Source organism: Micropterus salmoides, unplaced genomic scaffold, assembly GCF_014851395.1.
Source record: "Micropterus salmoides isolate LMB-PRFRI ecotype aquatic unplaced genomic scaffold, ASM1485139v1 Ms_hic_scaffold_19, whole genome shotgun sequence".
NCBI classification, from domain to species: domain Eukaryota; kingdom Metazoa; phylum Chordata; class Actinopteri; order Centrarchiformes; family Centrarchidae; genus Micropterus; species Micropterus salmoides.
The window spans coordinates 19,332,738-19,345,658 of record NW_024041039.1 but is presented as its reverse complement, the minus strand read 5'-3'; the positions used below and the strand labels follow the sequence as shown (position 1 = coordinate 19,345,658).

At 41.2% G+C, this 12,921-nt stretch overlaps 1 protein-coding gene across 6 annotated transcripts in view; it reads right to left on the bottom strand.

The window, feature by feature from the left end:
• Window positions 1–12,845, bottom strand: part of ttll5 (tubulin tyrosine ligase-like family, member 5) — a 45,984-nt gene extending 33,139 nt beyond the window's left edge. For 3 of the 6 annotated variants that reach the window (XM_038729523.1, XM_038729524.1, XM_038729525.1), the window contains exons 1-12: window positions 12,183–12,842; window positions 11,634–11,764; window positions 9,200–9,306; window positions 9,013–9,095; window positions 8,095–8,201; window positions 7,700–7,830; window positions 7,508–7,590; window positions 5,989–6,058; window positions 5,790–5,874; window positions 4,223–4,324; window positions 4,018–4,109; window positions 3,699–3,806 (exon numbers count right to left, since the gene is read on the bottom strand). In XM_038729523.1, the coding sequence (XP_038585451.1) occupies window positions 3,699–3,806; window positions 4,018–4,109; window positions 4,223–4,324; window positions 5,790–5,874; window positions 5,989–6,058; window positions 7,508–7,590; window positions 7,700–7,830; window positions 8,095–8,201; window positions 9,013–9,095; window positions 9,200–9,306; window positions 11,634–11,692 (1,027 nt within the window). In that variant the 5' untranslated portion in view covers window positions 11,693–11,764; window positions 12,183–12,842. Of the gene's footprint in view, window positions 1–3,698; window positions 3,807–4,017; window positions 4,110–4,222; window positions 4,325–5,789; window positions 5,875–5,988; window positions 6,059–7,507; window positions 7,591–7,699; window positions 7,831–8,094; window positions 8,202–9,012; window positions 9,096–9,199; window positions 9,307–11,633; window positions 11,765–12,182 lie in introns of all 6 variants that reach the window. The other 3 variants (XR_005445699.1, XM_038729527.1, XM_038729526.1) reach the window with 3 other exon arrangements.
• Window positions 12,846–12,921: the final 76 nt, after the last annotated feature.

The window sequence follows — 12,921 nt, the reverse complement described above, 5'->3', positions numbered from 1 at the left end:
AAGACAAGTTGGAGAAAATGCACACTGGATTTTGTTCACTGGGCTATATTACACGGGTCAGGAGCTCAACATATGCTAGCATCATGAGGTCCAAATTGGTGTAAGTGAAAACTGTACTTTCATGATGGAACTGAACAAAGTTTGCCATACATCTCTGAGCCAAGACCTGCAACTGAAGCTGCCACTGCCATATTTAACTTCTTTAACTTCTGAGGATGGACTGGACCCCCACTGCTAAGCAGTACTCGCTTAAGCAGAGCACGAAGATTTTATTTTCCACTCGCAGGCTTATCCCACTCTATCCACTTTTGTATAAAAACACACACATATGATTGAGCCTAAAAATGAGATGGAGAGAGTGAGTATGTCATAAAACATTATGCCTTAGTCTCAGGGAATAAATGGGTTTGGGCCGGCAGTGCCTCACCAGTGGCACCACAACAACAGGGGAAAATGGGGAGGTGTTACACCACCTCACCAACCCCCGACAAGCCGACTCCATGTGCCGTGCATTTTCCCCCAATTAGGAGCAGACGCCGCTGCTGCCCCATGAGCCTGCAGAGCCGCTCGCTGCTAGACACGTTTGTTGTATGGCTTGACTGCTGCCGGGTGCTGTTAAATGTGCCCGCAGAGAGCCCACAACAAGCATCACAGACAAGGAGAGGAGAGGCAGCGTACATCCACATCACACCCGTTAAAGAGGGAGGGGGAGAAAAATGTGACACAGAAAAGGGATGATGAAGAGCACTTTTTTTTATTACTGGATGGGCGCTGCTGGAAGCTTTACCACAAGAGACAAACGCCCAAAAACAATAATCTACCCACCCTGGCCATACAGCCTGTTGGCCCATAACAACAACAGCAACATAAAGTATTTCCTTTATGTGTGTTTTCTTCATAGGCGAGGACAATTGAATTACTCTTGCATCATTCTGAGACAAATTATTGCCGCTGAACTGTTCCACTGCTGTCACAGGGAGCACAGTGGAGCAGCTTGGAGCCACAACCATGAAAACATTCTGAGGACAACAAATTAAAGTTACAGTTAACACTCTATAGCCTTATTATGATAGCGGGGCCCAACCCATTAATCACTCTTAAAAAGATTTTGAATTATACAGCAGCCACACTGTCATCACAGGCATACCAACACTGTGCTGCAGTGTGGGAGTATCTGACAAATGTAAAACAGGGAGAGTGGTTCACAGACGGGGGATCCAACCACACTCAGCACTTAATGAGGGACGTTCAGTGGAACACAGGACCAGTAAGTGGAATGTTTTGTGTGTAATAAAATAGGCCTTTGGCTTGGCTAATCAGATCTTAGTCAAAACATCTCGTAATCAGCATCCCTCAGCAAAAAGCCTGTCCATTAATCACACAGCAGCGGTAAGGAGCTGCATGGGTGGCATTTTCTCCCCACAGACACACACACACACACACACACACACACACTTCTTACCAATGTACTGTAAAATGAAAAATCTGTTGTTTTTATTTCTTCCAACGTGAAATATTACGGAGCTATAAAAAGATTTTGTTACAGTGTGCCCATTAAGATACGGATGTGCAATTTGAGCAAAGAGAAGAAATCCCATTTGAAAACAATAAACATTGTATTAAAAGTCATTAATAGGCATTAAAATGGCAGGGAACAATTTGCAGTAAATTAAGATTATAATGTGCTTCATGATCTTGCATGGCTCCCTTCCAGACAAGCCAGAGACCGTATAAAAACTCTAAACAATGGCTGCTTTTATCAGCACATTCACTGCCCTAACACGCATGTATTCGCTGCCCTGCATTCTGATGCTGTACCTGTTTACTATTACAGGCAGCTGCCGAGGACCAGGATGAATGCATGGTGTAATGTAGGTTGCAGAAGGAGTGGGAAAGTAGTAAGTGCAAGAAGAGACGAAAGCCAACTGCTGACTGAATATGACTCCTTGGTGGTTTGGGTGGGTTTTATGTAAGAGACAAGAAATACTAGACAGGGCTCCCTGAAGCTTAGACAGACCTGTGTGTTTGTAAAACTCACACTTTACACTGGTTCCTACATGTCTCTGTACATACATACTCACACACGCACAGGGAGTTTGCATGCAACATGACCACACTGTGAGAGACAGATCAACAGAGAGAGGAGGAGGGTGGTCCTCTGGAATCATCAGTGTCTCTCTTCAGAAACTTAATCCTGTAGACAGACTATGAATGCTGCAATTTACTCGCTCGGGGCCATCTGAAGACAACAAAATTACACTAAATTCAATAGTAAACTGATACAGCTGAAGTAGGGTAATGGGCATGTTCACATCAGACCACAGTGTATTATGTATCTCAGTACAAGGTGTAGAACTTAATTGCTTTTGTACTACACAATGACATCGCTGTAGTATCTATGTCTATACAGGTCTCTATAGGCTTATGTATAATATTTCAATATACTATACCAAAAAAATATCAGGTGATCTTTTTATGCAGGAGCAGAGTTTTCTTTATATATGCAAAGGAATGTAAATAAAGTATAGTGCAATGTAGTATGTAAATTTGCATCACTTCCATAAAGCATTTATCATCATTGGGATATGGGGATGTATATAAACAAATATTCCTGGCTCACCGACTGAATAAATGAATGAGAATAAGAGCAAACTTGTTTTTCCATTCCTGATTGTCCCTCTCACACCAAAGATATGTCATTTCTTCATGTCTATCAAGTGTGTATGAGAGCCAGGTTGAGTCTTGGTAAGCCACACTTCCCTGTAAATACCTGCATGGTCACCATTCACACCCTGGGCAAATGTGCTTTTTCAACCTAGCAGCGATGCTCAGGGAGCAGATAGCATCTTTATGCAGGCGACTATCTGTCCATGATGCTACACGCCCAATAACAGCCCAAACAACCACCAATCAGAGGGGCTATTATGTCTACAGAAGCCTGTCACAACTGCAAAGCCCTTTATTTTTCTAGCATCTGTGAGGTGAAAAAGAGTGTGAGCAGGAGAGGGGGAATAATAAACAAACAGAAACAGAGAGAGAAGAAGAAAAAGAGAGTGAAAAAGAGACAGCAGTGCTGAGGGAGGCTTGGCCAATGTGCTCGCTTTCAAACCCCAAATCTCAGAGAGACTGCCAGACAGAGGGAGAGTGCGCAGACAATTAGTGCCAACACTAACATGGGTAATGGCTCCAAAATGGAGTTCACACGAGCCCGCTGCTAGGCAGGAGCAGCCAAGAAAACAGTCAGCCTAAATCAGTTAGACCTGAATGGCAACAGAGAGGAGGAAGCAAATTCCTGCTTCAGTCAATAGGCCCTCCACGAACCGGCAGCCTGTCAGAGGGACAGCAATAGGCAGGAGGGGCTCAGTGGAGAAATATCATAGAGGAACTGCTGCACAATGAATATGAAACTGAAAGGAAATGTTAGGGGTGTGGTCGTAAGTGCGTGTGAATGCATCTGCACTGTGAGCAAAAAAGGGAATTTGTTCAGATTTCATTCTAAAGGAAATTCTTGTGACGCTGCAATATCCAAACTTTTGTTTTCCCTGGACAGCTTGTTTCACTGTTGATGTACTTCACCTTCAAACTAGCCACCAACATTAAGATCAGTGCAGGTGTAAAGCTGTTAAACTTTGGTGGACTAGATTGATTTACTTACAGTATGGTCAAAACCGTTTTTAAGAAGAATATGAAACGATTACCAAAGCAATTTGTCTTGTGCGGAACAAACATCTTGCAGGCGGTGGCTATCTGTAGTTCAGCACTCAGTACAGCTTTGATGATGAGGTCCTCCACCTGTCTCATCAGCACTGGAATAGACAAAATTAAGCAATTATTTTTCTGCAGCACTCAAGAGTTATTTTGTTTTGGTTACTTGATAAGACAGTTTTTGTTAGAATCCGATGGAAACAAATTGAACAGGGGTTCAGAAATGCAACTGCAAACCGGGCATATTTTACTCAAACAAAAAGGAAAAGATGAAAAGGAGGAGAAAGGGAAGAAAACAAAGGTTCAACTCACATGTGGTGTCCTTCCCCTCCTGCTTCAAATACCTCAACACTGCGCTCATACTCCACTTGTTCCCATAATCCTCAACTTCAGGGTCATCGCAACTGAAAAGGAAGAAATGCTCTTCAAACACTCAAGTTATAATAAATGGATGAGTACGTCGGGCTTCGCATAACAGCTCCCCATTCAATGTATGTTCATCGCTGATGAAAGTTACCTGACATAATCGCTGCTCTTTTTGTTCACGCTGTAGTTAGTGAGATGCATGAACGTGTTCTTTATGTTCTTTGAAGTCAGGTCGTACTTGACTGTGGCAAATCTGTAGACAGAGAGACGGCGTTTATTTGTACAAGGGAAAAAATAACACGACTTGTCATCCAACAGTTTCACTACCTATCTATCTGTGATAATGACCACATTCATAAGGCTGACACTTGACTGAATGATAGGGGCACTCTGGAGAGAGATTAGTTTCTGGCAGTGTTTGAGAGGATTGGATGCCGCATGTGCAATAATGAGAATTCCTTGGAACGCACTGTGTACCTGAATACCAGCACAACCCAAAGGAATGTCAAGAGGTAAAAGTGGGATTCAGAATTTGGCCATGATTTATTGCTCACGTTTGATAATCAAGCCAGCAAACAAGAGGGCGGTGGCACTCTCTTTTTCCAGCATGCAACCCTATAAGACCAGTGCGAAGAGCCAGTGGCTCCATAAATCATCTACTCTCTCCTGACCTACGTGTGCCTGACAATTGCCGCTTCTTGGGTTCATAAATTATCCGTGCTATATAAAATATAAGATAATATCAGCAACTTTTGATGATGCACATTCTTCAACTGGAACAATAGAGTGCTTTGTTTCAGAGTTGCCACCACAACACACACTACGCAGCAGTTAGTCTGAAAAGTTAAGGCTGCCCTCTTCTGGGCATTGAGTGAGTACCAGTGTGCCTCCAGAGCATGAACCTGGCGGTGTCTACACCACACCACTGAAAATCTACTGCAAGCCTTAAGGACGGACAGCATGTTTACTGATGATAAACAACAGTATATTTTATTAACTATTCATGTGTAAAAAAATAAATAAATAAACAAAAACATATGCAGTCAATTGGTGAATGCTTTTCTCAATAAGAGCTGAAAATTTTAGAAAAAATATCTATATTATAATATAATATAATATATATTTTTTGACTGAAATTGCAATTGCGATACAATTTGCAATATTAGAGGGAATGGTCCTGTTCACATAATTATTCTAATTTTTATTGAAAAACATATTTAAATGATTATAGTGTGATTTTGCAAGGATCTGTACCAAACAAAGATGATTTCTTAAGCCTGTAGATTATGATGTGTAGGCCAGAACATCTCTGCAGCACGGCAATATTTAATTTTAAATGGTATTTTGACAAACATTTCACTTTTAACAAATATTACACCTCCTGCGATTTGAAAATTGCAGTAGGCTGATTGCGATTTTGATTAATTGTTCAGCCCTATTCTAATACTGAACTTAATTACTCTTCACACTCTTCACATGTTATTTATATCTTATTTTGTCAGAAGTCGAACCTGATTAAACCATTATGGAGGCAACAGCTTTAAACATTGTAACACTCTGCAGTGGCAGAAGTACATACTATATTGAGTGCTAGTTTGTAGCGTGTAAAAGTTGTTAAGCCCCCAAGAAGATCGGTGATCGCTGTAGTGTCAGGTGCTCATTATCCCAACAATGTCACAAACAATGCAAAAGAAAAACCAAACACACACATGGCTCACCTGGCCAGGCCCTCCTCATACACATAGATGAGGAGTGGATCGTATGAAGTGACCAACACGTACAGCCGCACATCAAACTTGAACTCTGTAAACAAAAAAAAAAGAAATAAGGTAATTCACACAGATTACTCAGAGAGCCAAAGCAATGCTTACAAATGAAGCTGTGTCTGTAGCAATTAGGTGTCAAAAAGGAACTCACCATCAATCAGTAGTGGGTTATTAATATAACGTGACACCAAGATGTTTTCATCCATTGAAATCTGATTTGGCTGCAGATGACACACAAAAAAGGAAATATGTATGACTAGCATTTCAATGGCAAATGCATCATTTCTTTGTGTTTCGCAGCACTTCACCATATATTAATTCATGCGCAACAGCATTAGATACTGAATTCCAAATAGATGACGTGACACTGCTGTTAACCATTAACATCAAAGAATCATTGGAGCAAGAAATGTTGGAGGCTGCAATGACACCGGCCATAGCAGGTCAGCGTTAAATAACAGCCTATAAAAACCCAATCTGGTGGTGGGAGATGGGTCATTTATGAGGTTGAAATGTGTTGCAGGTGGCGAAGTTGAGAGGAGATGGGACGGGGGAGGGTGGGGGCAAGCAGGGGTAACCTCAGCGCTGGCTCCAGTTCAGAGAAAACCTGAACCAAAAAAGTGAACGTATTTCTTTCTTCTCTCCAAATATCGCTCCGACATTCTTTCCACTGTTTCATAAAAATGCCTGAGAAGAAGAAGGATGGTGCATATGTTTTCCAACAGTGAGAACCTTGTTGAGCTCCTCCAAACGCCCAAGCCTTTGGAAGAGTGTGATTTACTCCACAAAGCTTATTAATGTCTGAAACACTGGTTGATACTTACAGTATTTCAGAGACAGCTGTATCTGTACACACGCCCCCAGCCCACACCCCCACTGACATACAACATCAGGCCAAGTGACTGTTTCAGTTCACACACAGTTCTTTTTAAGTCAGTATGCTTACACTTATCTCCCACTAGGTTTGCTGTTAATGTGAATCTGTGTTAACGCGTAAATCAGGAGGAACTTAGAAAATGTTCACACAAACAGAAAAGGCTGATTGACGCTGTCGTTAATATTTGGTTAGATTAGCTTAGCATAAAGATTATGCTACAGAGTTAGCGGTGGTCCCGATCTTCTCACCTCTCAGCAAGAAAGCAAGTACTGCAAGCTATTCCTTTAACACAAAGCTTTGCTCATACAGATCCCATGCCTCTGTGCTGTTTTACCTGCTATAAACACAGTAAGAAACGAAAAGCATACAAGAAACACAATTTTTAAGTGAACCAATTTCCCTTTCTATTCAAACATATGTTGGCCTATTCACTTCCCCCTAGACAGAAAGGTGGTAATAGAGCAGTTGTTCCCAACGGCAAGATTTAAGGCATACGATTTAAGCGATAAGAAAAAAAAGTCAGGAATAAAATAACAAAATATCTCAGAATATCTTGTGTTTAGACTGTTCTGGAACATGAATATAATAAGGTGCAGCTCTCCTCTTCAGGTCACTAAAAATCCTCCAAATCAGGAGGTGAAACTGCTCACAACCCGTATCTACACCGAGGACATGAAGTGTGCCGAGGTGTCACGGGTGGACATTGCTTCAGTTTACGGAGTCACAAACCAAAAGGGTTGGGAACCACTGTATTAGAAAGTAAAAGCTCGCAGAGTGGGCGAACATCACTCACATTGCTGACCAAGTAGATGCCTCGGCCTCTTGAAGACGCTACTGGTTTAATAATCCATGGGCCCTTGTCCTTGGCAAAACAATCTGAGATTGAGGCAGACGGAAAGAAAAATGTATATTTACAAAGATTGTAAACAAACATCATAAAGAGAGGTATACTTTGACAAACAGGGCGAGGGGAGAGGTGTCTTACTGCAGAATTCCTGGAACTCAGACGGAAGCACAAAGGTCTGAGGAACGATATGGAAGTTTTTGAAGCCATGAGTCTGCTGCATTCGCTGGATGTTTTTATACAGGCGGTCTTTGCGCGTCAATTCATATGACCTGGAAATGAGCAGTACCTCCAGTTTTAAAACCCACTCCACAGCTTTCACACTGACAGAACCAAAATACATGCATGCATTACAGCAATAGATCGCCCTCTGCCTGACAGTATGATTCATTTCATGTTTCAGAGAGGTACCGGGCCAAACTAAATGCACTTTACAGTGGAAGCCAAGAACAAACACGTTGCCTGAACTGACGGGCTCTGTGGCGATATTTATAACACAGAAAAATACTTTCATGCATTTGAGCACTCTATTATACCTGGGAAAGTGGTTGACCTTCTGGAAGTCTTGAAGACTCCGCAGTACGTAAGGCTTGAGGTGAGATCCTGTCCACATGAGGTTAAAGTCAACACTATTTGGGTGAACCTGAAAAACAGACAGAAGGCCTGACTTCAACTGACAACCTGTTTCAAATATTTTAGATTCAGAACACACAGAGCAAACAACCTCTGTGACGGGATCATTGAAAAAAAAAGCGGTAAATCCAAGTACAGCCATTGCTGCTCATACTGAATATGCTCAGTCACCAACAGCAGTATTATATTCTGATGTCCATCACATATGACAGCTCGGTTAAATTGAATCTAAGAAGCAGATCGGACACTCTGTCACTAACCTGGAGAAACACAGCCTGCTCTTTAGAAATTATCTCAAAATGAAGGCCAGCAGATTTTCGTCACTCTCATATTATTTTATCTGTTTTGTTTTGTTTTACTCCAACAATTCGTTAGGAGGCAGGATTCACATGGCCGCTCAGTGTCTAGGGGAGAGCCAGATGTTTGCAATAAAGTCTTATTAAAGTCTGGCTCTGTCGCAGCTGTGGTAGACACTCGTCTGCCTTTGATGATGGGTTAGCGGGAGTCAAGAAGCATTGAAATGAAATAAAAAGGGAATTAATTGTAACTGCTTGGAGAGAGCAATAATGGGAATTGTGTGCCCTCATGAAACAGGATTAATGCTCTTGAGGTCATTTGTTTTGTGGGTTTTTTCCATCAGTGCATTCCCGGGCTTTGTCATTATCGGCATTATTAGTCAAAGGAAATAAAGACAGCCCTACTATCCCTTATCCTACACATCAGAGAGGTACATAAATAGCATGTGTGGCTTTAAAAAATATGCATATTTGCAAGATTTAGGCTAATCTTTTAAATTTGCACGATGCAGTGGAGAACATTACCTCATGGAATCCGTGATTGGTGAGTATTCCTCGTACCAGGCGGCTCTCTGTGCGCACAATCTTGAAGGCCAATTTATATCGTTCTGAGCAAATGAAACACACAGGACAAGAAAATATACTCAGTATCCAACTTATTGGGAGCTGCAAATTTGTAGTCATTTTGTAGCTTCAGCAAATTGTAGTGTACCTCCAATACAGCAGATATTCCCATCTTTTGAAACAGCAGCTTCGGGGAAAAACAAGAGAACTGGGATGGTCTTGCTAAGGCCGCTCCAGGCAATGCAGGGATGGTCTCTAGTGGAAAAACAATTAGATGACACACTGTCACAGTTAATATTTCACCCCAAGGAAAACTTTGTAACAATATCACAGAGATTCACAGCCCAAAATCTTTGGCGTTCACTCCCAGATGATATGGGTAGTTTACCTAATGCTGAGGGAATGTATCCTGACATGGTGTTTGTTTCAGTCAGGCAGATAGAGACAGAACCACACACAGTTTCAGGAGGTGCTGGGCAATAACAAACCCATGTATTATACTAACAAACACACTTGTAAAACTGCAGACTATCTGATAGTACCAGACACAGCCTGCTTATCATCTCAAAATAAGATAAGGCAGCATGATGATGGAGTACAACTCAATCAGGCATGGTTGGTCTAGATAAGGAGGAGAGGCATGTAAACAATTGGCTGCCCTTAGCTTAAGTATCCAGGTATGTCGGACAATACGGCAGATATCTTTCCCGCTGTGAAATGGCTTTGTTGCAAACCCTTATACAAGGTAGTGTCATAATATTTAAACCTGTTGTTTCTTTTGAAAATAAACCACCATCAAGACTACTGCGCTACCATACACACAAGGTGTGAAAGGTTTTCTTCCATCACAGTAATATTTTAGCAAAGTATAGCCATTTAAGTTGCAAATATTTGTTAGTTGTTGTTATTAGTTTATAAAGTACACAAAGGCTCTGGTACTCTCATGCTATCAGAATTCAGAAGAAAACTACATGTAGGCACTTCTGAACTGCTGACTGCATATTACCAAAAACTCTTTTAGCCAATCGTCCTTTTCTTTCAGAGCATCACGTGACTAGAATCTACTTCTGACTGATGTGAGAGACTTAACAACATACGGCGCTTTTGCTAGAAATTATGTTTAGTCATGTGTGCTACCTCCCCTTAGTCTCCATGCATGCTTTATACATACATAAGTGTACATACACTTACATGTGTATGTCTTTGTGTGCTATGCGATTCCTGTATTTACCTGTAATGCTATATTTTGTTTGTTTCCTTTGTATTATTTAGGGTTGTCTGTTGACATAAACTTCTACACCATGTAAATGTCAACTAATTCAAGTAAGACTAGAGCAAAAGGAATGTAATAGGCTGAAATCAAATGTGCAGGCGATGCTTGTTTGGAAATCAAAATGTTTTACTGTAGTAGTGCAAGTGTGTGAGTAGACAGGGTTTTTTGATACTCTTATGTCTTCACTGCTCTGGTATAATCTCAGTGTATAAAAGCCCCATTGGTAACAGCACGGGTCACCTGGAGGTTAAACCCTAACAGTAAGCAATCAAAACTAATTCAGGAGATGGAAATTAGCCTAAAAGCAAGCCAGTGGCTCTCAGTAAGGTATGACTAAGTTAAGTATAGCTTAAGAGGGAATTAGTTGGCAGAGACAAGATAGCATAGACCAACTGTTGCAGCTATGATCCAGAGCTAGATGCCCTTCTCTCTCATGCAGTTAAAATTTCATCAAGTATGCAAAATGAACCTGAAGGCTTAATTTTCTCTAAATGTTTCTTGGCATGAATGATTAAACAGGGCTCAGGACTTCTTCAGTAAACCTGCATAGATTGCTTTACACATTCAATAAACTATGGCAAGTTCCAAAGAGAAAGACTTTGTTGGAGCCGAAAAAAAATTAACAATGCTTTTCGTCAAATCGGTGTCACATTAATACTGTATTTAGAGGGCGATCTTGTGAGGTATTCCCAGAAGGACTAGTAAGCTTAGGACCTATCCGGCCCTAAAAGAGACCTGCTAAATTCAGACAGCCACAAGCTGCAGGGACTGTGAGAAATAGCTTCTGTCCAGTTTATAACTGTTTTGAAAGAGAAAATACTCTCACAAAACTGAATGTGAAAAAAATAAAACAAAACTGATAAAGTATAAAAAAATAGGCATAAATAAATAAATAGGTAATGTAAAGCACAAGAATGAACAAATCTGGTTAAGGATGTCATTTATGGGTTCGCGCTTTGCACAGGCATGTTATTAACATTGAGGTGATTTTGCATTTGGGTGAGTAAAGTGTTAAAGGTTATCAGAATTACTGGTCTATGGACAGACTCAGATTTGTGATTTCTGATATACTGGGCTAAATTAAACTGACTTGACTTGAACAAAGGCAACATAAACATCCCAACAACAAAAAGAAATGGAGATTAGAGATGGGGCTTTCCTTAGTTAACTTCAAGATTAGGGGACAATGATTATATTAATGGTAGTGAGTGTAGGATGATGTGTTTTATTCCTTTGTTTCTGATGCTGGCGGTAGTAGACCACAGTCACCATGATGTGATGTAGACAGAGCATTTTGAGCAATACTTACTCTTGCTCGTCATCTGAGGAGGATTCAGAGTCCTCCTTATCCCGGATGACAGCTGGCATCTTACAGTAAAAGGGGACGAGCTGCCCGGCGAAATCTTCCTGGGATCAGGTGTCTAGGTTTTACCATGGCACCTACCAAAAAAAAACAGATGAGTAGCTCAGCTCATCTCCAATCAACGCCAGTCCATTTAACGTTATATAGAATAGTATATTAATAACCACGTTACTAAGACTCGATAACAAATTATGTAACTTAACATTCGTACAGTCTTGAAGCAGTGCTTTACATTTAACGTTAGCCCACAGTTAGCCGAGAACAGCTGCTTTGTAGCTCTAAGTTCCCTGTAGTGGACGCTATATTTCTATTTACGTTAGACAGAAGACGTCAAGATCAAACTAAAGACAGACAGAACAACAAGCGTTAGCTAAATAAGGCTTACTGACATGTTACTTTAGGTATGGGAAGCTAGCCAGGTGAAATCTGAAATCTGAGACCCCTTAAGTTGACGTTTTTATAACGCCATACAAACACACACCAACATAAACTTGCCTTTATTTCTGAGAGCCTGCTAACGGCTAGCTGGTATCACCAGGGCCAGTTGATCATCGCGGTTAATCTTCCTGGTAACTACAACAACTGAGTAGCAACAGATTAAAGAGCATGCGCAATCGCGGACAATAGTTATTTGTTCCCGTGACCATATTTTTTCGCCTGCATCCACTGGTGGGTTTTTATACAGTCTAGACGACGGTGGCGGCGAGACGAGCGGCGGGTGTTACAGTCAAACGAGTTCTCAGTCTAAAATGGCAGTTGTTCCCAAATAGCACTGCAGTCGTAGAATAATGAAGATATGCAATCCATTCAATTAGGGCTAAAAGTAACGGAGCAGTCTAACGTTAATGCATAGCTCACAAAACATAACTGCATGTGTGTGTTTTTCGACTGCATAGGGTGTTTATACGACAACGTATGAGACATAGAAATGTTGCTAAAATAAAATTGCATTGACAACCTTCCTGAATTGTACCCGTGTAATAACTTAGAGCTCATTGTACGGATTGGACAAAATATTTTAGCCGAAAATGTTCCTTCGCGTCCACTCCTCCTACTGCAGCAGATTAAACAAAGACACAAGTCACCGCAGAGTGTTCTCTCGCTCTACATCTACTCTTTGTGTGAACGCAGCCTAGCCTACATCTACAGGTGACTGGATTTGTCAATGGCTATTGGCTCACGATGAAAGTAGGCAGAACCTTTACGCTCGTATGGACCAATCATATGAATGGTA